The sequence below is a fragment of the Eretmochelys imbricata genome, chromosome 10 (genome assembly GCF_965152235.1).
Source record: "Eretmochelys imbricata isolate rEreImb1 chromosome 10, rEreImb1.hap1, whole genome shotgun sequence".
Taxonomy (NCBI): Eukaryota; Metazoa; Chordata; order Testudines; family Cheloniidae; genus Eretmochelys; species Eretmochelys imbricata.
Genome location: NC_135581.1, coordinates 66691056 through 66718732, shown reverse-complemented (window position 1 = coordinate 66718732; position 27677 = coordinate 66691056). Strand labels below are relative to the sequence as shown.

Genomic DNA, 27677 nt, shown 5'->3' with positions numbered 1-27677 from the left:
TGAAAAACAAATCAACTCATCTGCATAGATGTGGCATGCCAGTATTTTCATCAGCTGGAGTCATTACCAGTTGCCTTTAGTAGTTCCCCCTCCACCAAGCTGTTTGCTGCTTAGTATATACAGGCCTAGATTTCACAAAGCCAGCATCTCTTGCAATCGCATGGTGCCTCAACCCAGATTTAGAACCTTCTAGGGCATAATGGGATATAACTCAAATGCTTTTAACTTTATAAAAAAAAGGAGAAAGAATTTTATAAGCTGTTTTTCAAAAGCCACCTAGACTCTAAGAACTTTTTGAAAAATGCAAGAGATTTGTGAAAAGTCAAACTTCTTTAGCTTTCTCCCCCCTCAACATCCTTATTGAAGATCCCACTCCCCTCCTCTTCACCCCAATTGCAGTAGTTTTGCCTTGCTGAATCGTCAACAGCTTCCATTAACGTGGTGTCCTGTGGCTCTTGTTCAGAGCTACATCACCAGTCTCCATGGCAGAAGAACAAGGAGTTAAGGCTACCATCCTTCCGCATTTGCCACCAAATTACAATACAAAAATCTTTGAGAAAGCAAGGGCATTTAGCTGCCCTTATTGTGGCAGAGCACAATCATTGTGAGGTTGCCACTTACTACAAAAAAGGCAGCTGTCAAAAATTTTGAGGCACCAGGCTTAAAGCTTTGCATTGAAGGAAATAAGGAATCAGTAACTTACACAAAACTATCGGTAGTTTTAAAAATGAGGATAAACGATATCCCATCTGTAGTGTAAGGTTTTGCTTTTAATCAAAGTCCAGTAGAAGCCCCAAGAACAAAACTTGATTCATTTGTACGTATCATCATCAACCCAAGATAAAATAAGGTCTATAAATATAGTTTAGTTGTATTTTTTTAATAGTTGGGTTCCAGGCATAATGTAAATACTTGCCACTTATTATAAGGCTGTATCAACTACTATAAAATTATAAGCACAGATATAAAAAGTCTCATTTTCCCCACACAGAAGTGCAACAGCACCGTATTACACTTCCGGATCCCAGAAAACGCAGTACATAAAATATTTTGGCATCCTCTCCTATGCCAACAATTCACTATGATTGCTGGAGTATTAAAAACATTGTGCTTCAAAACACTTTAAGCATTAAAAAGAAACACAATCATGTACGTTTGAAAGCACATTATTTTCTTAGCTCATTGCTGAAACAAACTTTCAGTAATTTAATACAGTAGTGCTTATTTCAATATCCAACATTCCTCTTTACAGCCATGAGTAAGGCTACGTTTTAGTCACGGTATTTTTAGTAAAAGTCATGGACAGGTCATTGGCAGTAAACAAAAATTCACAGCCTGTTACCTGTCCATGACTTGTACTATATATCCCTGACTAAAACTTGGGTGCTGGGGGAGAGGGGCTGGCTCTGGTCCTGGAAGCAGCCGGCATGTCCCTGTGGCCCCTAGGTGGAAGCGCGGCCAGGGGAGCTTTGCACGCTGCCCTTGCCCTGAGCGCCTGCACTGCAGCTCCCATTGGCCGGGAACCGCTGCCAATGGGAGCTGCAGGGACAGCGCCTACGGGCGGAAGGCAGTGCATGGAGCCACCTGGCCGTGCCTCTGCCTAGGAGCCCCCTCCCAAGAAAGCGCCACCCAGAGCCCTCACCGCTTCTGCACCCCAAACCCCTGCCTCAGCCATGAGCCCCCTCCAAAAAACTCCTGCTGCTGTTGCTGGGGGAGGAGGGGCACCATGGCCCAAGACTGCCCCAGCTGGTGTGGCTGGTCCAGGGACCAGCCGAGCTGCCCAGGTGGTCCCCAGGCCAGCTGCACATGCCACTGCAGAAGTCACAGAGGTCCTGGAAATTCACAGAATCCATGATTCCGTGACAGACTCGCAGCCTTAACCATGAGTCCTTCCCTAGTGCAGGCCTTATAATGTCATGGTAAATTGTTATTTACTAATGAGTAGCAAAGCCCTTATTCACAAATGTTGAGAGTAATCTGTATTATGGACAATACAGAGTTCAAGGAAAACAGGCTCTGGAGATAACAATGTGAAGAATTTCGAACTGCTTTAAAATGATCTCTCTGGATTTGTTTTTGCCTTTTCAATGCCAGGATTTTTTTTTCTTTTTTGAGTCTGAAGTAGATTTTCTGTTAATTTTCATTATTAAAAAAAGTTTGCGGTCGCTTTTTTATTGACTATGCAGTAGTCAGCACCACAAAGTAATCTGGAGATTGTGTTCCTGGATTTAGCTCCCTGTAGCTACACTGAAGAACTCTCAGTCTGCCTGAGTGAGCTGGAATCTCTTGTTAAGACATGAGAATATATTTTAAACCTATGCTTTGCCTGTATCAACAAAAAATACTTCACCTCTGCAAAGAATCAACAGGACTGTTTAAAATAATATACAGGAGCTTTTGAACTATCATGGGATTAGTTCTCCTGTGCATGCGTACGCATTCATTTTTCCAAAGACAGAATGCAGCTTCTAAAGTGTGCAAACTGATGAAGACAACATTCCAGTCAATACATCTCTTGCTCTAAATCAGTTAACTGTCCCATTCTCCATTATTGTGATCACTATTTTCATCCTCTTCAGAGTCAGCAGACACTTTTTTAATTCTCTGGATGGCTGCCTTTATGCTTCTCTCCAGTTCATTGTCGGATCCTTTACTGATAGCTTTCTTGGAATCTTGATTCACTTTCCTTAGCTTAACTCCTTGCCGTATAGCAGAGAGGATGCTGTCTTTTATAGAGGCATCTGAAGGTGACAAACTGGGCTGTTCCACTTTACGAAGAAGAACTTCACCACGTTTTAAAGAAGCCAAAACTTCATCCATGGATCCTATGACAGATCAAATCAAATTATTATACTCAGAAGGACAAAAATAGCTAGCGTGGGGGATATGAAACCCTGTAAGACTGTTTACGTTATTTTCTTTTTTCTCTAGCAGAGATTTAAGGGAAATGTACTGTCAGTTCTGGCATAGATTGTCCTGGGCTTCAACCATGTCACTGACAATATTTGGAATTGGGCAGCTAAAGCTCTTGAGTTGAGAATCTAGCCCCCTTCGTCAGTACACAAGCTCATGTGCTGTGCCTGAGGAGAAATTATACACAACGGAAGACACATTTTTCATTACAGTTTTACGTCTACATGTTTTAAAAATAATATTGCTGAACACAAAAAAGCTATTCTGTACGAGAACCAATCTAGTTTCCCCCTGCTTGCTTTGATGCCTGCTGTAACTGCCAATTGTGTTTTTCCTCAAGGAAGATAAAAAAACAGATGAAGGTTACAGCATAAGGGCTCGATCCTCCTGCACTTGTGAAGGTCATGGGAGTACTGCCATTGACCCCAGTGGGAGCTGGATCAGGTTCTAAGCAAGCAGGGGGATCTTTTGTGTGTTAATTTTGAAAATAACTCAGATCTGAGTGAAAACATAGTTTAAATGCTGAGTGTTAGTTTCTGAACTTAAGGATCACATTGTGCAAGTTTCTGGCTACATGCTTCTCTCTTATTTTCTTAGTACTCTGGCATCAGCTCGTGTTTCTCTTCTTTTGTTGGACTTTTTGTTGATGACCTCAGACTCAGTCAGCAAGGGGGAGGTCTCCTTTTCTAGCACTCAAGAGAGGCAGTCTCCGTACATCAATAGGCCCAAGCCCTCTGCTGAGCTGCTCACAGTCGGGAGTACTTCTTCATGTGCACTACAATGAAGGCTGTGTGACTAATTCTTCACACACTGTACTGAGAATGTAATACAGTACTGAACTCTGTGCAGTCCTTTGGGACACTGAACTGCAGATGCCAGGTAAGGACTCAGCAAAAACTAATTTTACTTCATACACACCCTTCTAAGTCAAATTTAAACTAAGTCTGCTGATGAAGACACACTGCCTGATTAAAAAGGCCTTTTAGATTGATAATGTTAAGACAGGTGCTCATTTTACTGTTAGCATTTTAAAAGGAAAGTATGCTAATACTTTAGAGCTAATTTGTGAGAGTCCAAATATCATATGTGCTGCATACAAATCTATCTAAATACTGTACTCTTCCAAAAATCTGAATTAAATTGTATGAAAGCCTTCCATATTAAGAATCTATGCAGGCATATTTTACATGCAAAGGTTTTGAATAGCTAAGTGGAGCTTCATAAACAAGTTGCTAGTGCGACCTTATCAGAATGCCCCAGTGTTCATTTGGATACTATTACAGCAATTAAAATGCTGGCTTTTTTCTTTAAAGAAATGTAAGATTAAACAACTTCTAAGCTACAACTTTTCTGAATTTTAATTTTTGAACGTATCAAAAATGTATAGTTTGAGTAGTTAAAGCTGGAAAACCCAAGGCTTTGTTTATGCAAAAATAGAGCATTATTAGCTGTGAATGATTTTAGCAAAGCAGTTCCTATAGAAAAAGATCAAAATTCTTCTCTTGCATGCAATTCTTGATGCCAATAACAGCCACATGCATGCATCTATGGGCAGCATTTATCCCATGACATTACTGACTGAAGTCTTACCCTACTGGTCTATGGACCTGCAGCTAAGACAACTTTTCACAGCACCTTGGAAGAACTGAAGACACTGAACAGGCAGTCCTGCCTGTGGTGAACTGAGTGATTACAATGGTTGGACAGATGTATTGTGAATATTTTGAAAAAGGAAAGGTGTGCACCACATTTAAGGAATTGCTTCACTGGAAGTGCAGTGCAGCTCTGTAAAGCGTCATTGTAGAACTGCTGTCTTCCTACTTACATCTGTTCCCTGGGAGTACTCAAAATATCGTATCTACTTACTTTAGTTACAAAAATAAGCCTGTTCGCAAAAAGTGTCCAACACAGTTATGGGGGTTTGCTGAGTTATGTTCTCAGACATTGGTCAGAACTGTTAATTAAGTTCCAACAGCAAAAGTCAGCCTTTGGTTACACCTGTGCAACCCCATCAAGGAGGACAATGGTGTCAGACAGAGCAGAACTTGATTGCAGGAACTTTTCCTGTGACCAATGAATGATCTAGAAAAACAGACAACTTGACTTTCAGACCCTGGGTGGAGTTTGTACAGAACCACTTACAGTAACTCTTACTTGGAAGCCAAGCAAATCTCAACTGGTCACACAAACATGGAACCCCATAAGCTCAGAGTTTGGGTAACATCAGAGTACAGTAAACATTCATATTGCATAAACAGTCAGCATTAAAGTGCAGGATTACTGGGAATACTGCCCAATGCTGCAGTCTGCCTGAGTGTGTCACGAATCTTAACACACACATGCCTTCTCCTAAGATTATGGCAAGAGCTTGTTTGGGAGAAAAGGGTTCTGCCCAACGTACGATGCTAAAAGTGCCACTGTAGATCCAGAACCACTCCCCAGAAGTCAATGGGAGTTTGGGTTCATATGAAAGGAAGAGCAGGTGGTGAATTTGGATCATTATATCTGAACTGCAGAACTGGCAATAAGAATTGTTTATATTAATTTTTAAAAGAAGCTGTTAATAGTTACACTTCTGGCATGGGAAGCAAGAGCGGAACTGTCATTTTAGCAGAGACTGAAGCCAACATCATTTTCAAGTAACCAGTGATCTTGGGAGCCCAACTTTTGACAGTGATTTCCAAAAAGCACTGAGCACCCATCCTCTGAAAGTCAGGTCCCTTTGAGATGCCTCAAAATCACTAGTCACTGCTGAAAATCTTGGCGTGGGTAGACAAGTGCAGGAGAAACACATATATAGACAGCTGGTTCATTGAGAGGTCCATGGTAATGGCCCTTGTCTCTGGGAGCAGAGTTATTGAAGATTTTCCTAGCCCACAGCAGAGACAGTAGTTGTGGAGAACCTCTGCTTCCTGCAACAATACTCCTTACTTCAAGAGGCTGGGCGAGAGGTCAGAATGCCAAAGGAGGAGGAAAAGATCAGCCAGCATTAGTGTAGTTACCTGTACAATTATTTACAGATCTTTTGGATGAGTCATCTAGTCTCCGTGCTGCGGCACTCTCCATAGAGCCCTCCCTGTTGAGGGGAAGCAGCTGGTCTCTGGTTGTCACTGGTGTCTTTAAGGGCAGAGGCTGGCAGACCGGAAGTGGAGGAGGAGGAGGAGGCGGCAGTGGTGGAGGTGGTGGCAGAATCAGCCCCTCATTCTGCTTTTGTTGCTTTGGGTCACCGGCAGGAACAAAAATCTGGACAGGGATGTCTGCTGGGATATTCCCACATGCTGCTTTTAAACCTCTGGCTTGTGCTGGCCGAGTGCTTTTCAGCTGCTTTGGGGATGGGCGAGTTATTGATACAGGCTGAGGGGACAGCGCTGGAGTCGGACGGGAAATACCTTGCGGCTGCTTGGGGATGTGAGGCTGCGACAGAGATGTTTTTAGCACAAACTCAGCTGGACACTTCTGCAAAGAAAATGAGAAGTCAGGAGTTAACATCCCCATCGTATTGGTAAAAACAATGTATGCCGAGGAAAAGACTGCATGCAGGAGCCAATACCAGACACACAAGCCATGCAAGAGAAAAACCTTGTTTTTTTGATTTGTCACACTTTGGGATAAAGCAGGGAGGTGACTAAAGAACAAACATTGTTGCAATTGAGATGGGAAGCCTTGGGAGATGGGACCACAGTCAGGGTGGGTCTGCTCTCTTGACTTAATAATGTTGCATCCCTTTACAACTGAGGTTCTCAACCAGAGGTACATGTACCTCTGGGGGTACGCAGAGGTCTTCCAGGGAGTACTCAACTCATCTAGATATTTACCTAGTTTTACAACAGGCTACATAAAAGAACTAGCAAACTCAGTATAAATTAAAATGTCATACAATGACTTGTTTATACTGCTCTATATACGATACACTGAAATAAGAAAAGGAGTACTTGTGGCACCTTAGAGACTAACAAATTTATTTGAGCATAAGGTTTCGTGAAGTTAGTCTCTAAGGTGCCACAAGTACTCCCTTTCTTTTTGCGGATACAGACTAACATGGCTGCTACTCTGAAACCTATACACTGAAATGTAAGTACAATATTTACATTCCAATTAATTTATTTTATAATTGTATGGTAAAAATGAGACGGTCAGCAATTTTTCAGTAATAGCGTGCTGACACACCTTTGTATTTTTATATCTGATTGCGTAAACAAGTAGTTTTTAAGTGAGGTGTATCTTGGGGGTACGCAAGACAAATCAGACTCCTGAAAGGGGCACAGCAGTCTGGAGAGGTTGAGAGCCACTGCTTTATAACACTAGTGCTTGTCACAGGTTCTCTGGCCCTCCTCTCTCAACCTGGTGCTAACTTATACAAGTGGACTAAAATAACCACTTTGATAGCAAAAATCCTTGCTATGGAAACTAATGTGGGTGTCACAAACAAGAGGTTTTGTCTTTCCTGTAAAAATAAGCAGACGTGTTTACAGTTTTAAAAGGAGTGAGATTTAAATTAGATACCGAGCCTGATTTCCAGCCTAGCCTCCCACAAGTGGGGGAAAGGAGTATGTTCCATGTATTCTAATTAAACAAAATGGGGAAGACTATCTTCTCTTTGCTAGGTTTTACATAACCATAGGCAAACTACTTAAAAGGGTAACAATGTGAGATGGTTCCATCTGGAGGGTGAGAAGATGAGATTTCAGGTTCTTACAAGAAAGGAAAACTCTAATGATTAGCTTTCTTAAGTAAAAACAAAACAAAAAACTCAATAAAGTGAGATGTACCTTAATTCACACTTAACTGCAAGAATGTGTGTGCATACATATATATGTATATGTTTTATTCTTCACCTAACTCTGCAAATGGATCATGATGGATTAATTCTTAATGATTTCACTCAGTATTCAATGGTCAGAAATGCTAAAGACCATCCACTACTATCCTACAGACATGTTCCTCTCTCAGATTGTCCATTTAAACACTGAAAGCCAGGGGTTTAGAAGTCCTTAACTTACAACTCAGTAAACGGTTTACTGTACTTCTGCATAGTAGTCACTGAACAGAATAGAGGTATAGGTAATAGCAAACATTTATAGCTTCAGACGTGTCCTATGTCAATTGTGGTTACCATCACAAGATACGCAAGACATTTTAGTCCAGATTTTCAAACTCACATGCCCACTTTTGTGTGCCCAGTGCATACACACAAATCAGGCTTATGTGTGCACCAGAACATGAAAACCAAATATTGAGATACATGTGCCACATTTCTTCTTAACACCTGAATTCTCCACAACTGTATCAACTTTACTGTCTACTCTAAGGGTCAGGTCTCCACTCCATCTACCAAGTGCCCATTGGCATGTATGGGAATGACACATGCCTCCTGAGAGCAGCTTAACCCTCCCTATAAGGCTATTTCTTAAGCAAAGATGCAGATAAGTGATTGTGGAAGTTTTCTTAGGGGTGTAGGAGGAAGAAAGGAAAAGCTGTTGCCTTAAATTCTGTTCATAGTGAGCAAAAGCCACTGCAATACTATTCTTTTACCCTCTCCGGGGTAAAGTACGAGAGTCCACAATAGTGTTCCAAAAGCGGCTCAATGATATTTAAAGAATGTTGTAAAGGACTAGTGACTAAACTATATTTAAGAGGAAGGACTCTTTCCCTCCCCTGTCCACTCACATTAACTTACATGGCGTCTTCATAGTCATACATCTCTTTTTAACATGTTAGTACGTTATTTACGGTACTTGCCTCTTTGAATGTTTTTAGCCTCTCCAGTGTTTTCTGGCGTTCCTGGCTTATCCAAGCTTTTTTCTTTTTCTCTTCCTCTTTCATCTTGTCTCTTTTCTGCATTTAAAGACAAGCAAGTAAACAGGTATGCATGCAAATGTGCAGCCACACAGTCTCTGCAAGAAATGTTCCTTTTTTTGTACTCACTAGCTGGATGCTGTGATGCTGATGGAAGCGTTTTGTGTTTTCTTGTGCCTGCTGTAGTCTAAACCGGTGGCTCTCTTCGCACTGATCCTGGTGGAACAGCATAACGCAGGCAAACCTTAGTTAGTTCACTTAAGAAGTGCGTGTGTGAAATCTGTGCTACCAGAGGAGTTGAAAGGTCCATTACATAGGGCCTTGCCTTGTCCTGCCATGTAGGAGTCCCAAGTTCAGCAGATAATGCATCAGGCCCTAAGAATGGAAGTCTGTAGGAATCTTTGCACTGACTTCAGTGGAGTTTGGATCAGGGTCTTAGTCTTTCACTGCCCTGAGCTGGCAGACTGGGCTAAGGAATGCTACAGAGGAAGCATGTTCAGCCTTTCATGGGAGGGGGGCATCTTACATTGCTTCTCTCCCCTGCAATCCATTCAAAAACAGCACTGATGAGCGCTGAAGAAACTGTATCCACCTGGCCTCAGCCAGAGGGATGGCGGAGATGTGAGGGAGGAGACACACGGAAGGAATCGGGATTATAAGTTACATGGAAACTCCCTCTATTTCCCTCCACTTTACACCCCGCCTCGCAACATTTCTTATATATAAAATTACAGATGAATCATGCACATATAGCACGGGGAACGTTTAACAGTACAATACTCTTCAACAGGAACAGGTCAGAGAAGACACAGGCTCATTATATTCTGCCCGATTCACCAGTCATTTATTTGTCACTGTCCACATGGAGGATTTTATCCATGCGGTCGGTTAGGCATTCACAAATCAGCTGGGGTTTGGCCTCAATGTTAAACAACAGAAAGAGAGCAATTAAGTGAATGAAAACAGAAGCAAAATATGTTCTTTGCCAAGGAAGTGGTCACAAGAGATGCTGTTTTCCAGACGTATCTCTAATGAGATTCTTCTAGCTCTTCTTTAAAAGAGAACTAGATAAATTCATGGAGGTTAAGTCCATTAATGACTATTAGCCAGGATGGGTAAGGAATGGTGTCCCTAGCCTCTGTTTGTCAGAGAGTGGAGATGGATGGCAGGAGAGAGATCACTTGATCATTACCTGTTAGGTTCGCTCCCTCTGGGGCACCTGGCACTAGCCACTGTCGGCAGACAGGATACTGGGCTGGATGGACCTTTGGTCTGACCCAGTATGGCCATTCTTATGGCTCAGTCTAGAGGGGGATAGGAAGCTGGACAGATAGGGCAAACTCTGTTTTCTGAATTTAGTTCAGTGTGGTTACATGGGTGTAAACGAACCAAATGCATCCCAGCAAGCTTTGAGGGCTGTGAAGGCCAATTGTGATCTCATTGTCTTTCCACTGTGCTGCTCTCACTGCAACTAACACAAATACGAAACAGTGAGTGAACAAAAAACCCACTGAAATGAAAAGGCTGGACAGATTTGCAGCAGCAACTCCCTTCCGAATGACCATTGCCCTCAAAGCTAAAGAAGGAACCACGGCACTGCATTTGTTGTTTGTACCTGCAGTCTTGACAGTCTGGGCCAGATTCTCTCCTGCCCTTTGGCTGCTTTCTGCCATACTGCCAGGGAACAAGCAGCCTAAACCTGGCATAGCCAGCCAAGGGAGGATTCTCCCCCATGTAGGTGGATCCTCTGGTGACACAGAGACAGTGTTACTGCTCTTAGCCCATACTCCTTCCATCGTCTGGCAAGGGATCTGGCCGGGACTTCACTGCACTCTAGTAACTTCAGGTGTCTATCAACCCCTTGGGGTCATCAGCAGCCAGTGTAAGTTAGAGCAACTCTAACGTATCATGGGAGACTGTCCCAGAGCTGACCCAGGATCAGTGGAGCATGAAGCGGTCTCAAACCCCTGCCTCCTGATGAGACCCAGTACCTAGTCACATACTGTCCTGTATACTCCTCCTCCCAAAGCTTCCCTCATTGTTTTCCATCTATTCCTCAGCAAGCAGGACTTGTGGCATGAACTAAAGAAACTGCACAGCTCCAGGAGCACATTTACTTTTTTGTTCCTGAGGTAGGCTCGTCTCGCACAGATAGTCCCACGTTTAGCCTCCAGCCGCTGAGTCTTCAGCCTCAGCTTAGAGATTTCTGATGAGCAAGCACAATGTTGTCCCACTGTCTGCTCAATGACCTGGAGCTCCTCAGGATTTTCACAGGTATCATAGTAAACAACTTCATCCTGTTTCTCTAGAAAGGCAGTCAGCATTTAAAAAAAGAAAAGAGAACTCCAGAGTTCCTTAAATGTTTAAATACTTCGAGAGCTAATGACACCTTAAAAGCCATTGTAAAAGACAAGAAGTAATTTGTTAGACAGAACAATTTTAAACAAAGCGGAGTACTCTTACATATATTCAGCTTGATCCTGCAAACACTTAATGCACACATGTCACTTGACTCCCATGAGTAAAGCTACTCGTGTTTGCAGGATCAAGCTTATGCTCCCACTCTTGCCATCACTTGGTTTCCTATTTAAAATGTCTTCTTTTTTAGGATAACGTGTAAAACTTTTCATTCACTGATTGGAGTCTCGTGGCAAACTAACAAGTGTCATGAGACAAAACATTAAGCAGTTGATTCTACTACTAAACAACAATGGACAACATTATTTCACCTGATGCTGTACTTACGAATAATGGAGAATACTTAACATGGATTGGTATGAACATGAGAAATGTCTAACACGGTGTGTCAAACATATACAGTAGTTTACAAAAACAACAAGAATGCATCAGTACTTGAGAAGTATTATCACTTCTTTTTGGTTTTAATATTTTGTGTTTTGCAGATTTACTGTAATTCAGCTGCAGTTCGACACTTTCAATATTAGGACCCAATTGTTAATGGGTTTCCTTAATTTTGTCAGTCTATATGCACAAAACAGGTAATTGTAGGACCAGAGACACACATGCACATACAGTTACTTGTTTTATACATGCAAAACAGATGCGCACACACAACACAGAGGCAGTTAAGACGGTAAGTTGTCAATGTGGGCCCTTAATGTCTATTTATCAAAAAGTGTTACCAAATTTGCTTATTAAGGCAACAAATCAAAAGTTGCTTCAGCACCAAGAAAATCCAGTAATGCTCCCTTGGAATCAAGAGCCAAGTAAGGGTGATCTGTTATTTTTTAATAGGATGTGTGCACCTCTGTGTTAGAACGTTTGGCTTTCTGCTTTTCTTTAAACCATGATTTTCTTTCTTACCTTTTATCTGTCTCCTTAAAGTGTCCAGCTGTGTAATAAGCAGCATTTCTTCATGTTTAAGTATCTCAAATTGTACATCATACAATTCCAGTTGGGTTTCATAATACTCTATTTCCAGCTTCTCTACTAGAGCTATATTCTCCTCTTGTTCATCAAGGTTTTCCATCTGTATGTTTCCGAACAAGAGAAAAAAAACAAAGAATCAGGGAGAGAATACACACAGACACACTCCAAGGTTAGCTTTATACGCTAACATGCAGATGAAAACAGCAGGAGTAAAAACAACAGACTGACTACTTAGTCATTTCAACTGAGAACAGATGGTTGATTCTAAAGGTGGCCAGCAAAAGGGAGACATGAGACATAGCTCTGGGCCCTTTTTTTGTCACTTATTTATGAATGAATGAAGACCAACTGAAAGAACTGTGTGCAATGTATAAATAAACTATAGCTGAAAGCCTGTGCTGTTGCATGGGTGGAATTTGTCAAGTCGTGTGTAAAAAAGAGTTGAAAATGGCTGAAAACTTAAAAATTGGACAGTAACAAACCACAAATCCCAGTGGTGATTAAATCTGGTATACTCTGAACTAAAAGAACTCTCAGCCATGCTTGTAGCTGTTTCATTGCTTCTCACTGACTGACTCAACAGACATTTTAGGTTTCAGAGAGACACAGTGACAATCCTGGAATCTTATTATATAGATAAAAAAACCCCACCAACCTAAACAGGTTTTTTTCCAGCTTGTTTTTTCTCCTTTAGTAATTAAAATCTTCCCAGGACAACTCTCTATGGCAACTGGAGAGCTAGAGAAATGATGACATCACAAGTTCCAAGAGACTGAATGATGAGCAATTAAGGTATGTTTAGTTGGACTGTTCATCACTTTTTGTATATGTTTTGTTTTTGTTAACACTTCTTTAACTCCAATGCCTACTAAACACAGCTGCTTTGTGTGTAGATCTAAGGGACATGACTGGGCACAGTCACGTGCAAAAATTCTGACCACAATGACATGTGCTTAGCTACCAGAGCGATGGGCACAACAAATGCTTTAGACAGAGATGGTTGGTTTTCTGAAGCAGAAACTGAAAGAGGTAAAATAGAATCTCATTAACCAGGAGTTCCTGTTAACCATTCATTTAAAGAAAAAAATCTCTTAGGGCCTCATGCAAAACGTATCAAAGTCAAGGTGAGTCTTTTGATCGGGTCCTTAAAAAGCAAAGCTTTGAATTTTAAAGGTCTGTACATGACCTCCAGTCACAAGGGCCTGTATCACATTGCTTGCTTGGACATGCATGTGCAGCATTTGATTTTACAAGACAGAATCAAGATCAAGGACTGAAACCCAAAGCCTGTGTTATTTCAAAACGAAATACAACAAAAATGGCCAAACAAGTGCTGTGAATCAGTGCTCCACACACTGATCAGAGATAATACAATAGTAGTTAATTATTTCCAGTGGTCTATTGTGGATTTTACTGATGAAAAGCTCTGCTCAATAAAAATACCACCCGGTATGCATGACTCTGCATCACAAATATTTTTTTAAATTAATAGAATATTGTGCCATTCATAATTTCCCCCCCTCTCTAATAAGGCTAACAACAGTTCTCCACTATGCAGAAATCTATTATAAAGGACCTTTTATAAAACACAAATGCATTGGTCTTAAGAACAACTGGAGACAGTGTAGTATATTACACTTGGAAAATAAAAAAAAGTCGGAGAACTGTAGTAGTTAGAGACAATGTCATTTTGAATTTTTATATTAGTAAAGGCACAAAATTTTCCATTTCTGATGCAGTGCTATTAATATATCGTGAATTATTATAAGTTATTCCTCTCTGAAAATACCTCACTTCTCAATCTTAACATTGAAAAGTGAAAGTTCTTTTAAAAAGGTAAAAACAACACTTTAATTTGTAATTTTCTTCTAAGCACGCCTCTTCCCCCATCCCATGCACACTTGGTGGGGGAGTAGTAATTAAAACAAAAAACAAAAAAAAAAACCAGGAGGAAGTGTGCATTTGTCCACAATTTCAAAACAAGAAGTTTTGAAAATAAAAAAAGGGGGAGGTGAGCCTTTTTTGTTTCAATTTAAAACAACAACAACGACTAAAAATTTGTCAAATAAGTTGGGGGGAGAGGAAGGGGGAGGTTCCCCACACAAAATTGTTTGAGGCAACAATGGTTGGTTTGGTATTTTTAAACAGTTCTACCATTCAGCACGGCACTTCACCACTCTGCGGAAATTGGCCTTTTGACCCTAAACATCTGCCACTGATTACAATGGGCTTTGGATGAGGTCCTTACATTGGAGTAACAGAAAAGAATTCAAGTCACTCTTTGCTAGGGTCTTACATTTTTCCGGATGTCAGCTCTCTTGTGATTCAGGCACAGTTCTCTCGCTCTCATGTGCTGAAGAGTCTCTTTTGCTAACATATACTTCAGGTGTTCTAGTCTTGGAGAAGCAGACGCCCAGGTGGCTTGGCCAAATCTCTTCTGATCTTGTTCCATCTGTTTGTGCATTGCTGCCAGATTAAAGGGTTGCAACAAAGCATCATAAATGCTGTGGCACTAATAACTTTCTTCAGGTCTTCAGTGGAGCGCATGAACTCTGCATGGTATTCAATATTTTGAGGGAATTACTTATGAATTGACTGTGCTGTTTTGAATTTATAGGACTAGAAAAGCTGAAATCATTGTATTATAAATAAAGGTCTAACGTTTTGGTCACAAGTTCCACCATGCACATGATTAAATACAGCATTAAAAAAACCTCTGATTTAATTAACAGGATGAAATCCTTAATACTCTGCACCGAAAAAAATTAGAGTAAATATTTGTAAGAGGTGTTGTTTGTTGAGAAGCTTGTCAGCTGTAAATCTCAGGCCCGGCCTACAAACAAACTTGCACTGCTTTAACCAGTGGTGAGGTTTAAACCAATTTAGTCAAACTGGTGCAAGTTATCATGCAGACACTTTTATTACTTATGCTGGAGACTGGCTCTTGCTGGCTCCAAGATGTGCAGCTGGGAGGGACTGCAAAGTGGCTCAAGGGTGTTCTCTTCCTATCTGCTGTCTTGTACTGAACACAGCTCAGTCACAGTAGGGCATATGTGCCTTAAAGACAACTCTTCAGTAAGTTCTCCCTCATTACCTGCCAGTGCCATTACAGTTTCTTTGAAGTAGCTCACAGTGATGTCCTGAATGGAACACACCGCTTCTTCAGCTTGCTCGGTCCAGTCTTCAGCTTCTTTTTGCAAGGCTTCTATTCTTTTAGGGCCCAGCCTATCAATCTGTAAGGATTTCTACAAAGAGAGGTTATTCTTCAGCCAAATGTCAATCATGACAGTGTTGTAACTCAGCCTGTACAATACAGTGGAAATTGTGCAAAGGCAGGCCATGACGGTTGTCATGACCTCTACGTCTACTGTAGTGAAGTGAGTCACTACTCATTAATCGAAGCTACCCTATTTTTTGTTCTCATTGCCAAAGAGCCACCTTTGTTCTATAACAATGGCTTGTGCATTGCTAGTTAGAAAAACATTGGATTCATTTATTTCTTAATGTTCACCTTCATCTTAAAAAAAAGTTACTCCTGTCTGAAAATGTTTATCTGTGACCAAGAATAACTCAAATATATTCTGTTCTATTTCAGTTACAGTGATATTTTCTATTTTCTCCTCACGTGTTTACTTCATGCATTTGACAGCGCTTTGCACTCTTATCTGTTTGTGAGGATCTTTCACACAGCAACAGGGTACACAGAAAGATTTAAGAAGCAGGAAAGTGCATTTGTAAAATCCATAAAAATTGGCAGGGGAAAAGTGTGAGTGTAGAACCTGAAAATACTTTAAAAACAATTGAAATCTTGTCTAATATTCCATTTAAGATTTTAACATAAACAGAACAAATTTTTTCTTCCAGAGTTTGGTCCGTGAACTGCAGTCTTCACTTATCTCACCATAAATAAAGCAGCACATTGGAAACTGCAACACCTTGTGCATTGATCTTAGACTTTCAATTTGCAGGCCCAATATGATGAATTAATCATGATGTTATAGCCTTAACTCAGCATTACTTTGCTCCTGTTAGTTCCACCTAAGACATTATTTTAACATTTCTTTAACAGTGTATTAAAATGCAAAATCAAAGCAATGCACGATTGCCTTCCTTCAAAGTATAATACAATTTCAGGACACATCTGATACAAAAACACAAAACACTAACATTAGTTGGAATTTTCAAAAGTGAATAAAGAGCACAAGTCCTTCTGAAAATTAATACAACTGGTGTTCTTTTGTCGCTGAAGTCCCTGTAAACTCAGAATACCAGGAAAAATGCCACAGAGCTGAAGGTTTTTTTGCTTTAAAAAAAAAACAAACAAACAAAAAAACCCCCGCCACCACACCCACAGTGGAGGAAACTAAACAGAGCATTAAGTTAAAGCTGGCGGAAGCCAGTGGATGAGATGCTATTCAAGCCTTTAGCACATGGATCTTATACAGGCTACTGACAACAACAAGTCAACTTTAACTTTGAATTTTTCAGGTTTTTATCACATTACTCACAAGTTGATGAACTTGGGAATAAAGCCAATGAATATAAATCTTGGACATACTTGAGTAATTCATAGCCTAAATTGCACTGGGGCAGATGGAGTATATCACATGCCAGGAAGTTTGATCTCTTAAAGGAAAACCTACCAGGATTTCCAGTCTGTATAATGTTGCCAGTTCTCGCATATCTCTAAATGGCTGCAGTAAATATTGGTAGAATTGTGTTGCCATGGTAACTAATTCCTGAAAAGCTTCATCTTCTTCTTCATAAACCTTCATTAAAGCCACCATTGTGTCAGCATTTTTATGCTTCTGTAGAACCTAATGGATAAAAAGTTAGCATTAGCCACAGTACATGCACATTTATCGGGAGAATGGACAGAAGGAGCACCACTGCTATACCTCAGAGCCTGCATTTTGTCTGTCTGTGTGTGTGTATTGTCACCATTGACACACGAGTGGAAAGAATGTGTCACTTATCATTAGATGAAATAGTCAAAAATTCCACTTACAAGAGATGTACTCAAGGCATTCAGCAATTACATCCAGCAGGAAATATCACCAAGGACAAACTCGTAAGGGCACTAATTGCTGAACGTTACATTAGAAGAATAACTATACAATGGTGCCTAGGACATTTTACTTTTTATTGTAAAAAAATTCTAAATTTTCACAGATGATTTTGTCATTGCCTATTATAAATATGGATGGCTTGCACAGTAAGTAGATGAGACACCATGTACACAAAGGACAAATAAGGGATATCTTCCCCTCCTCCCTCAAGACTACTAAACTCCTACTAACAAGAAGTGGATTTTGTATCCAGAGATCTGACTCCAGACACAAAGATACAAACTTTCATTTAAAAATACAGGCTTTTATTCCTGATAACTTCTGGAGCATATTATAGTTATATTCCTAAAGCTGCAGTATCAGAATGGCATGTATGAACCTTTAACTTAATCTTAACTATGCCAATAATATGTATTTTGATTTTTAATTCTTTTAGGGAGGGACTTCCTCCTCCTACATGTCTGTAATGTGCAGCCCAGTCTCATTTAAGGCCTTTAAGTGCTACTGAAAATTTAATAGAATGCCAATAGATCACTGCATATTAGTCACTATTCACAAAATAGAAACAAAATCATGATATTTGCATGACACAATGTAACCCCCATTTATTTTTCTTATTTCAGGATGTTTGGGCAAAAGACCACCGAAGTTTTTGACAGTTGTGCGTGTTGCGAGAGAGAACCTGACAACAGCCCAGTCTGTGTGCCAATTAAACTAAGACCAGCTCCACAGGGAACCATCATCCTTACCTAGAAGGATGCTGGTTGCGATACCAAGCCTCAAAGTGTGGAAAGGAGGAAAAAAGAGGAGATACTCAGGAATGTGACAGGGAAATGAAGTCTTCTATGCAGGGAGGAAAAATAAATGGAAAATGTGGACCTGATCACGTTACTATTGAAAAAGGTGAAAATCCTCACTCTGTTCTGGCTACTTTATTCTGGGTAAAAGGGGTGGAGAGGCTTCAAAGGGCCCTAAAAGCCCCAGTTTCAGACAGGAAATAATTGCCCCAATGCGCACCTCACATGTCCTGACACAGGAGGGGCATGTTAGGGGCAAGGCCACACAGTACCGCTGAGATTCCAGACAGTGTTGGAGATCATAGGGCTACCCCACGAGGCCGCTGTAACTAAGACAGATTCCCCACAAGTGACTTTTGGCAATTTAATGATCTGTTTTTTCCGTTGTCCTAGCCAAGTGTACAACAAAGTTGGAATGAAAGCACAGTGGTTACCTTCATTTCTGATTCTCACGTACAACATGGGGGAGATGGAGTTTCATGTCGCTGATGGTGAACATTTATAATTGGGAGGAAATAATCAGTGAATATTAAAGACTACTCATGAGAACATTTTAATTCATCTTAAGTTTTGTAAAACCCTCCAGTTATAAGACCTAATTTTCTTTTAATAGAGTCTGGCTGACTGTTAGCTATAACGGTTCAGTTGGCATTGCTACAATTGCAGGAACTCCACTTTGGAACAAAAATAGATGAAGTTTCTATATATTTCCATGTGTCTTTGCTGGGCCCATTGTACAGGGGAAAGGAAGGTATTACAGCTCCGACTGGCGCAGCAGACAGAAGCAGGATATATTTACTCTTGCTTCTAGTTCCACCTACACTAGAACTACCACCATTAATGGGAAGACTTGGCTATAACACGAGAAGGATGCTCTTGCATTTAAGACAAGCCAGGAGAAGACAGTTTTACTGACGGCTCTGCTCCAGGGGTCCGCTGTTACCTGGGGGAAAATAACAGAACCTCAATTTCCTTCCCTCTAAAATGCGTATAAACAACCCATCCCACAGTTGCATTGGCACCCTGACAGCAGGATTGTCTGGCTATGTAGACTCCCTCCTCAGGCCCTACGCTACCAGCACTCCCAGCTATCTTCGAGACACCACTGACTTCCTGAGGAAACTTCAATCCATCGGTGATCTTCCTGATAACACCATCCTGGCCACTATGGATGTAGAAGCCCTCTACACCAACATTCCACACAAAGATGGACTACAAGCCGTCAGGAACACTATCCCCGATAATGTCACGGCTAACCTGGTGGCTGAACTTTGTGACTTTGTCCTTACCCATAACTATTTCACATTTGGGGACAATGTATACCTTCAGATCAGCGGCACTGCTATGGGTACCCGCATGGCCCCACAGTATGCCAACATTTTTATGGCTGATTTAGAACAACGCTTCCTCAGCTCTCGTCCCCTAAAGCCCCTACTCTACTTGCGCTATATTGATGACATCTTCATCATCTGGACCCATGGAAAAGAAGCCCTTGAGGAATTCCACCATGATTTCAACAATTTCCATCCCACCATCAACCTCAGCCTGGTCCAGTCCACACAAGAGATCCACTTCCTGGACACTACAGTGCTAATAAACAATGGTCACATAAACACCACCCTATACCGGAAACCTACTGACCGCTATTCCTACCTGCATGCCTCCAGCTTTCACCCTGACCACACCACACGATCCATCGTCTACAGCCAAGCTCTGCGATACAACCGCATTTGCTCCAACCCCTCAGACAGAGACAAACACCTACAAGATCTCTGTCAAGCTTTCTTACAACTACAATACCCACCTGCGGAAGTAAAGAAACAGATTGATAGAGCCAGAAGAGTTCCCAGAAGTTACCTACTACAGGACAGGCCTAACAAAGAAAATAACAGAACGCCACTAGCCGTCACCTTCAGCCCCCAACTAAAACCCCTCCAACGCATTATTAAGGATCTACAACCTATCCTAAAGGATGACCCAACACTCTCACAAATCTTGGGAGACAGGCCAGTCCTTGCCTACAGACAGCCCCGCAACCTGAAGCAAATACTCACCAACAACCACATACCACACAACAGAACCACTAACCCAGGAACTTATCCTTGCAACAAAGCCCGTTGCCAATTGTGCCCACATATCTATTCAGGGGACACCATCACAGGGCCTAATAACATCAGCCACACTATCAGAGGCTCGTTCACCTGCACATCCACCAATGTGATTTATGCCATCATGTGCCAGCAATGCCCCTCTGCCATGTACATTGGTCAAACTGGACAGTCTCTACGTAAAAGAATAAATGGACACAAATCAGATGTCAAGAATTATAACATTCATAAACCAGTCGGAGAACACTTCAATCTCTCTGGTCACGCAATCACAGACATGAAGGTCGCTATCTTAAAACAAAAAAACTTCAAATCCAGACTCCAGCGAGAAACTGCTGAATTGGAATTCATTTGCAAATTGGATACTATTAATTTAGGCTTAAATAGAGACTGGGAGTGGCTAAGTCATTATGCAAGGTAGCCTATTTCCTCTTGTTTTTTCCTACCCCTCCCCCCCAGATGTTCTGGTTTAACTTGGATTTAAACTTGGAGAGTGGTCAGTTTGGACGAGCTATTACCAGCAGGAGAGTGAGTCTGTGTGTGTATGGGGGTGGGTTTTTGGAGGGGGGTGAGGGAGTGAGAGAACCTGGATTTGTGCAGGAAATGGCCTAACTTCATTATCATGCACATTGTGTAAAGAGTTGTCACTTTGGATGGGCTATCACCAGCAGGAGAGTGAATTTGTGTGGGGGGGTGGAGGGTGAGAAAACCTGGATTTGTGCTGGAAATGGCCTAACCTGACGATTACTTTAGATAAGCTATTACCAGCAGGACAGTGGGGTGGGAGGAGGTAATTGTTTCATATTCTCTGTGTATATATAAAGTCTGCTGCAGTTTCCACGGTATGCATCTGATGAAGTGAGCTGTAGCTCACAAAAGCTCATGCTCAAATAAATTGGTTAGTCTCTAAGGTGCCACAAGTACTCCTTTTCTTTTTGCGAATACAGACTAACACGGCTGTTACTCTCAAACCTGAGTGCTGTTTAAGGCATTCCCTGACATGGCTAAATTATTGTCTCAGATTGCAGTATAGGTGCAACTGAGCCATGGTTTCATCATGTTCCCAAAGCATGCTAAAGGCCTGCCAAAGTCCAAGGCTGTTGCATGGTTCAGAAACAGATTTATACAGTGTTTGCTCCAACTTAACAGAAAGACTCAACTGTGCTTTAATTGGGTCAGGAGGCAGATAGGTTGATTCTGGTGATCCAGTTACAGTCCTTTTTACTTATTAAAATGTAAACAGCATCTCCTGTGAGGAGAATGCACAAACATTCTTTGTCATTCTGGAAAAATCTAATTATTGTGTAAACAATGATGCACTAGGCTGTGTGAAAAATGAGGCCAAAAGCTCATTGTTTTAACCATCTAAAAAGTATAGTAATTGTCCTAAAACCCCCGTATGTTATTGCTGTTAGGAAGTGGAATTTAGTTACTGCAAACATGGTTGTGTGGATGCAGCATAATTAGTCTTGAAAATTATTTTTAAAGGCTATTTTAAGAGTTATACCCCATCTGCATCTAGGTTACTAGGAACCATTTTTTAAAAAGTGATTTCTTAACACTGCTGAAAATATAAACATGACCCTAACATAATAAGGAACAGAGTTTCAATAATATTGCTTTGAAGTAAATAAGTATCTTTTTTTTTGTTTTAGTTGTCTGTTCATGAATCATAGTTGGCAGTTTTTCAGAAGGTGCTTTTATACGTATAGGAAGTAAGAACTTGTATCACCATTAGTTTGTGCACCAACTAGCCCAAAATCTCTCACTTAGGCATCCATAAATCAGGTATTTGTCACAGGCACAAGGCCACTTAGATACAAACTGTAAAATCTTCAGTTGCATGCATGTACCAGTTGGTATTATACATAAATTAGATGTTCACAGACTTTTTGGTGAGGACATAGTTTTAAGATTATGGGGCAATTAGTTCACAACATTATTTTGTGCTCTTATTTTTGGTAGACATTATTGTATGTTCTATAGGCACAGGTGGCGGATTTTCTTAGCTGAGGCATATTTTAAAAATATAAAACTTTGAGCATCTTGCACAATACTTATTATAGGACACTTGAAACTCATTTTCATTCCATATTCTTATAGATATGGCCTTTGGAATGACTGACAAATATTCAGAATACCTGAGCTTGGTGGCTTAGCTATTTCTGGATATAGAAGTGTTTACTCATGTAAACTCAAAGCTTAACGCTGGTCCAATATTCCACACTGTCACATCCACATATTTGCATACTCTAAAACTTCGTTCTAGCATCAGACTAGATGACAGTATGGAAGAGGATGCATTACTGATTCAATGAGGAAGTCATCATAATTGAAAAGATCTACTAAAACAACATATATATTGACTGACGAAGCACAGCCTAGGAAAATGGCATCTTCAGGAGGGTGTGATTGAATCAATAGTGCTACGGGATAGGAGTAAATTTACACTATGTCCAAATTTGAAGGGTTGGGATCCAACTGAAGCACCCCAAAAGAACTGAACAGTGTGGGTCTTTCATGGACATGTTAACTAACTAATCAAAAATACATGAATCTCCTTCAGTGGCTGCTCTTATAGTGACATCACACATTCAAGCAGACATATAACATTCTCTTAGGAGCCCAAAAGGGCACATGAACAGGTTCCACCAGTGGTATTACTGATCCTTGCCTCATGCAGACAGCTACTGCATTTTAGTCTCCAGTGAAACCACCATGACATGAGGTATAAGTGACCCATCTGTATAGTCTGTATATCAACTTGTAAAGGCACTTTGGGGCTGAAAAGTGCTATGTAAAAAGAAGTAGAGCTCAGAGCCATGTAGTGCATTAGGATATTGGTCTAGAGAGGTGTAAAATTATGTTCAAAATCAGGCTAAGCCCGCCAGGCACTGCTGAAGTCACTCAGTCCCTTTCAGGCCACATGGTTGTGTTTCATGGCTTCGGATAGTGACCAAGCAAAAGCCATTGAATTTCACATGTTCCCCACCCAAAAACCAACCAAAATGGCAGTTCTGGCTATTGGTCAGTTTTAGCCTGAAATCCAAACGAAAATGAACGTCAGACCAAAGGTCCATCTAGCCCTGAGTGCAAGTGGCTTGTACTAACCCTACCAAAACCACCACGTGTGGTGTGGCCCCTAGTCCCTCCAGCCCAAAGGCCGTACCATGGGGGGCCTGCTGGAGAGTCTGGGTTGCCCATGTGTTCAGGCTTCACCCACGCGCCTGTGACCAGGTTACCAATGGTAACTTCGGAGCTGGGAAAGTGCCACAGCCCCGAAGGCACGTGCCATACCAATGGCATTGAGAAATCCCCAGGCCTGCTTGGGCACCCACCCTGGGGGTCCCAGTGCCAGCCACTCAGGGTCCCATCACCCCCACCCCCACACACCCAGCCCAGGAGCCTGTACCCTCCGCAGGGCCTCCTTGGCCCCAAGCAGGTGCCCCTTCAGGGCCTTCCTGCGGAACTCGTGCAGGTTCTCGAAGTACTCGGCCTCCTGCTGCTGGTCCTGGGCGAAGAGCGAGTCCAGCACCACCCTGCGGCCGCACAGCTCCAGCGCCCACCCCAGGTAGCGCTCCAGCCCGCGGCACAGCGCCTCCAGCTCGGCCTCCTCCAGCTCCGGCCCGCTGGGGAAGAGCAGCGTCCACAGGCTGCCGCTGCTCTGGCCGGGCAGCACTGGGGGCAGCTGGGGGAAGCAGGGCTCCAGCCGCTCGCTCAGCGCCGCCAGCTGCTGGTGCACGCCCAGCAGGGCCTGCGCCGAGAACAGGCCGGCCCAGCTCTGCTGCTGCTCGCGAGCCGGCGTCTCCTCGCCCCCTTCCCCGGCTGCCCGGCCGGCCGCCCCGCGCTGCTGCTCCTGCAGGGTGCGGTTGTGGCAGGTCACCGCAAACTTGCTCTCGACCTCGTTCCAGCCCACGAGGAAGCGCAGCTTGTGCGGCTCGGGCTCGGCGAACGCGTTCTCCCGGATGGCCACCCAGCCCTCCAGGCTGTCGGGCTGCGGCTCGGCCGCCATGGCCCAGCCCGGGGCAGGCGGCTCAGAGCCCGGCCAGGCTGCCAGAACCGCCGCCCGCGGGCTCCTCTCGCTGCCCCCGCCAGCGGGCCCCAACGTTCCGCCCCCCGCTACTTTGTATCACCCGGAGCGAAACAGAAAGTGACATTTCTTAAAGGGCAGCGCGGGGAGGGGGGAGAAGTATGCGGGAGGGATAGACGTCACCGGAGCCGCTGCTTTTGATTGGTTTCTTGGCCTGGGGGAGGAGCCAAAGAGTTGCCCTAGGAAGTGGAGCCCATTGAAAAAGGAGATGCTCCTGGGAGGCGTAGTCAGCCTGTGCCCTTTAAAAGGAGGGGCTGCGAGGCTGGGATAATTGGTCCCACTTGAAAAAAAAAAATAAACACGCAGGCCTGCACACACTCCTCCCTCTTAAATGTAGTTCACATTCCCTGATTTAAACCAGAATCAAAATTGCAGTTGATATGAATAATTAGGGTGACCATATTTCCCTATGCTAAATGTGGGACACCAGGTAAAATTACTGGTATTCAAGTGAGTTCAATGGGAATCAATCAGAACTATGCAGTAGAAACGTTCAAATTAACATCAAGTTGACTGAGCCCCTGCCAAAAAGAAATACTGTGTAATTGGATTCTTTTTATTTACCTTCTTATCTGTAAGGCTTTAGGGTTCAAAAGAGGAGGGGTGACACACACACACCTGTACACCTCACACACACAGGGAGCGGTTACACGCAAACACTCCCGTACTCCTCCCTCACGCAGGGGGAGTGACAGACCAACTCGACCCTCCCTGCCTGGCGCTCTCCGTTCTCCATACCTGGCTGGGCCCCTGGGACAGACCTGCTTAGGCTGACCACATAGCAAGTGTGAAAAATCGGTACAGGGGGTGGGGGGGTAATAGGAGCCTCTCTAAGAAAAAGTCCCAAATATTGGGACTGTCCCTACAAAATTGGGACATCTGGTCACCCTAGACCTGCCTCTGCTGGTACCTGGCGCCACGTCTTCTCAGGGCAACGTGTGTGTGTGGGCACATAGGGTCACATGCCCCCACCCAGATTTCTGCCAGGGTTCACACCAGAATGTGGCCAGCAGCAGCCTTTCGGCACTATGCAGGAGGGAAGGGACAGGAGCTGCTTCCAGGCTGCAGGGGAGATGGAGGGAAGGGATGACCTCGCCCATGTCTTTGCAGAGCTCATCTCTTCTCTCCCCAACCCTTGTGACTGGAAGCAGCTTGTCTCTTCCTGCCCACACAGTGTGGAAAGGTAGCTAACACCTCCAGGCTGCTGCTGGCCACTGACACAACCCAGCCACCTCCTGTCCCCTGGCTACAGCATGGGCAGGAAGGGGTTAAGCCCTAAGAATGCATTGTGCACCAAGGCCCAAGGAACCTGACTGCAGGGGCTTCAGCAAACCTGGCCAGAGGGGTGGCTCAGCAGGGGATGGTGCCTAGGGGATGGAGCAGCCCCGGGCTCCCTGGGGGCAGGACCCAGGGAGTGGGCGGGGGGGGGTGGGGGAACAGGGTAATAAGCCCCTGCCTGGGGGGACTGCTGTGGAGCTTGCAGGTGTGGGGTGTGAACAGGCTGGAAATCCCCCCCTCCCCTGACACTCCAGAGCTTAGCTGAGGGCTGGAGAGGCTTCCCCATCCCAGCACTGTGCGGGACTTTGGCACATGCTGGACTTGGCTCCTCCTGGCCAGTGCCTCGGGACAGAGGGTCTTGGGCTTTCCCAGGGTGCCAGCCCAGCCAGAGGCAATGAGGGAAGGAAGGAGCCTGCCGGCCAGCCTGTTGATGAGCGCTGGGAGCAGGATGCACCATGCCGGGGAGGGGGAGGGGGCGATATAGAGGAACAGCAGGGATGGGGGCGGGGGGACAAAGGGGCAAAGCCGGGAGAGGACAGCTAGAGAGGGAGCACATAAAGGGTCGATGGGTGGGCAGCAGCCAGTGCTGGCCAGAAACGGGATGGGGGCGGTGCCAGTGATGAGATGCCAAAATCTTAACAACCGGTTCCCTCCTCACCCCACAAGGGGGTCGTTGCCCACCCCCGTCCCCAGACTTCTGCCCCATCCAACTCCCCGCATTCCTTGATGCCCCCCCTGGACCCCAGCCCCATCCACCCCCCTCCCCTGTCCCCTGACTGGCCCCAGAACAGGGCAGGAGGGGCTCATGGACCACCGTAGTGGGTGCCCACCCCAACCCTAAGAGCCAGAGGGACCTGCTGGGGGGCGAGGTGGGGAGTCCCGGCGGTGCTTACCTGGGGCAGCTCCCAGGAAGCATCCGGCAGGTCCCTCTGGCTCCTAGGGGTGGGAGAGCGTAGCTAGCGGGGGAGCAGACGCTCCCCTCACTGATCACATTAAAAGTGGCGCCTTAGGCGCCGACTCCATGAGGTGAGCTGGGGTGGGGAGCGATTCTCCTGCGCGGTCCCCGCCCCCCCCGGGTTACCTGCTGCGGCGTGGGCGGCCCTCCTCGCGCCCCCTGCCTCATCTCACCTCCGCCTCCCTGGGCCTGAGTGCGAAGCTGCCGCTTGCTTCTCAGCCTGTCCTGGCTTCCCGCGCGAACAGCTGATTCGCAGGAAGCCTGAGGGGGTGGAGAAGCAGAGCGGGGTGGCGCGTTCAGGGGAGGAGGCGGAGTGGAGGTGAGCTGGGGCCGGGGAGCTGCCGGTGGGTGCTCTGCACCCACCAAAATTTCCCAAATTTTCCTGGAGCACCCATGGAGTTGGCGCCTAAGGCGCCACTTTTGGCCAGTTAAATTTAGAAGCCCTTTTAGAACCAGTTGTCCCTCAAGGAACAACCGGTTCTGAAAGGGCTTCTAAATTTAACAACCGGTTCCAGCGAACTTGTTCCAGCGAACCGGCTCCAGCTCACCACTGGGCGGGACCCTGCTGGCTGAGAGCCGGCACACAGTGGGGGCTGCGCTGGTGGACCAGCAGGGGGAGCAGCTGGTCCCACGTGCTGCAGCTTTGCCCTGCCACCAGCCTTGCACACCCACCCCCATTGTCAGCCACTGGACCCCCCACTCACCACTGTTGGGCGGGCAACTGGCAAGCAGGGATCCGGCCAGCAGCAGGACCTGCCAGTACTGATTGGGGGGGTGAGGAGGTACAGAGAAAATATGGGACAATTTGCCTGATTTTAAGAAAAAGTTGGGACACTTGCAGGAGTGCTTAAATACAGGGCTGTCCCTTTAAAAATGGGACATTTGGCCACCCTAAAGATAATGCAAGCACCTGCAGTTCCATGGTACAGTCACTATAGCACAAACATATAGCACAGATAGCACAAACGATACTCAGTTTAGGAAACAGAGAGATTTTCATGCTATGCATTGTGAACGAGTGTGTCATAGAGAATTACGTTAATGTAACATTGAGAAATTATGCTCAATCAAGAATCATGAAATACATAGTCACTTCCACTTTCACAGCATCTTAGAATTAGTTTGCCCATAGTTGAAACACAGCCATCTCTGGTTCTGGGCTCACCCACTGCCTCAGTTTCTTCTCGAATTGTCACCTGACTGTCTTCCTCTCTAGTATACTACCATCTTTCCCTGTGACACAAGTAGTAGGCCTTTCAGCAGAAACTATGTAATCTGTTT

General features: G+C 44.1%; 1 protein-coding gene across 2 annotated transcripts; it reads right to left on the bottom strand.

Moving 5' to 3' along the window:
* Window positions 1-859: 859 nt before the first annotated feature.
* On the bottom strand, window positions 860-24228 carry WHAMM (WASP homolog associated with actin, golgi membranes and microtubules). Of its 2 annotated transcripts, XM_077827580.1 has the most exons (10): window positions 23486-24228; window positions 16743-16916; window positions 15194-15344; window positions 14396-14565; window positions 12034-12199; window positions 10827-11014; window positions 8839-8925; window positions 8653-8748; window positions 5916-6369; window positions 860-2825 (listed from the first exon to the last, which is right to left on the bottom strand). In XM_077827580.1, exons 1-10 carry the CDS (start codon window positions 24083-24085, stop codon window positions 2530-2532), a joined length of 2382 nt encoding a protein of 793 aa, XP_077683706.1. In that variant the 5' UTR covers window positions 24086-24228; the 3' UTR covers window positions 860-2529. The 2 variants fall into 2 exon arrangements, with proteins under 2 accessions (XP_077683706.1, XP_077683707.1); XM_077827581.1 differs by lacking the exon at window positions 8839-8925.
* Between the last annotated feature and the right edge of the window lie 3449 nt (window positions 24229-27677).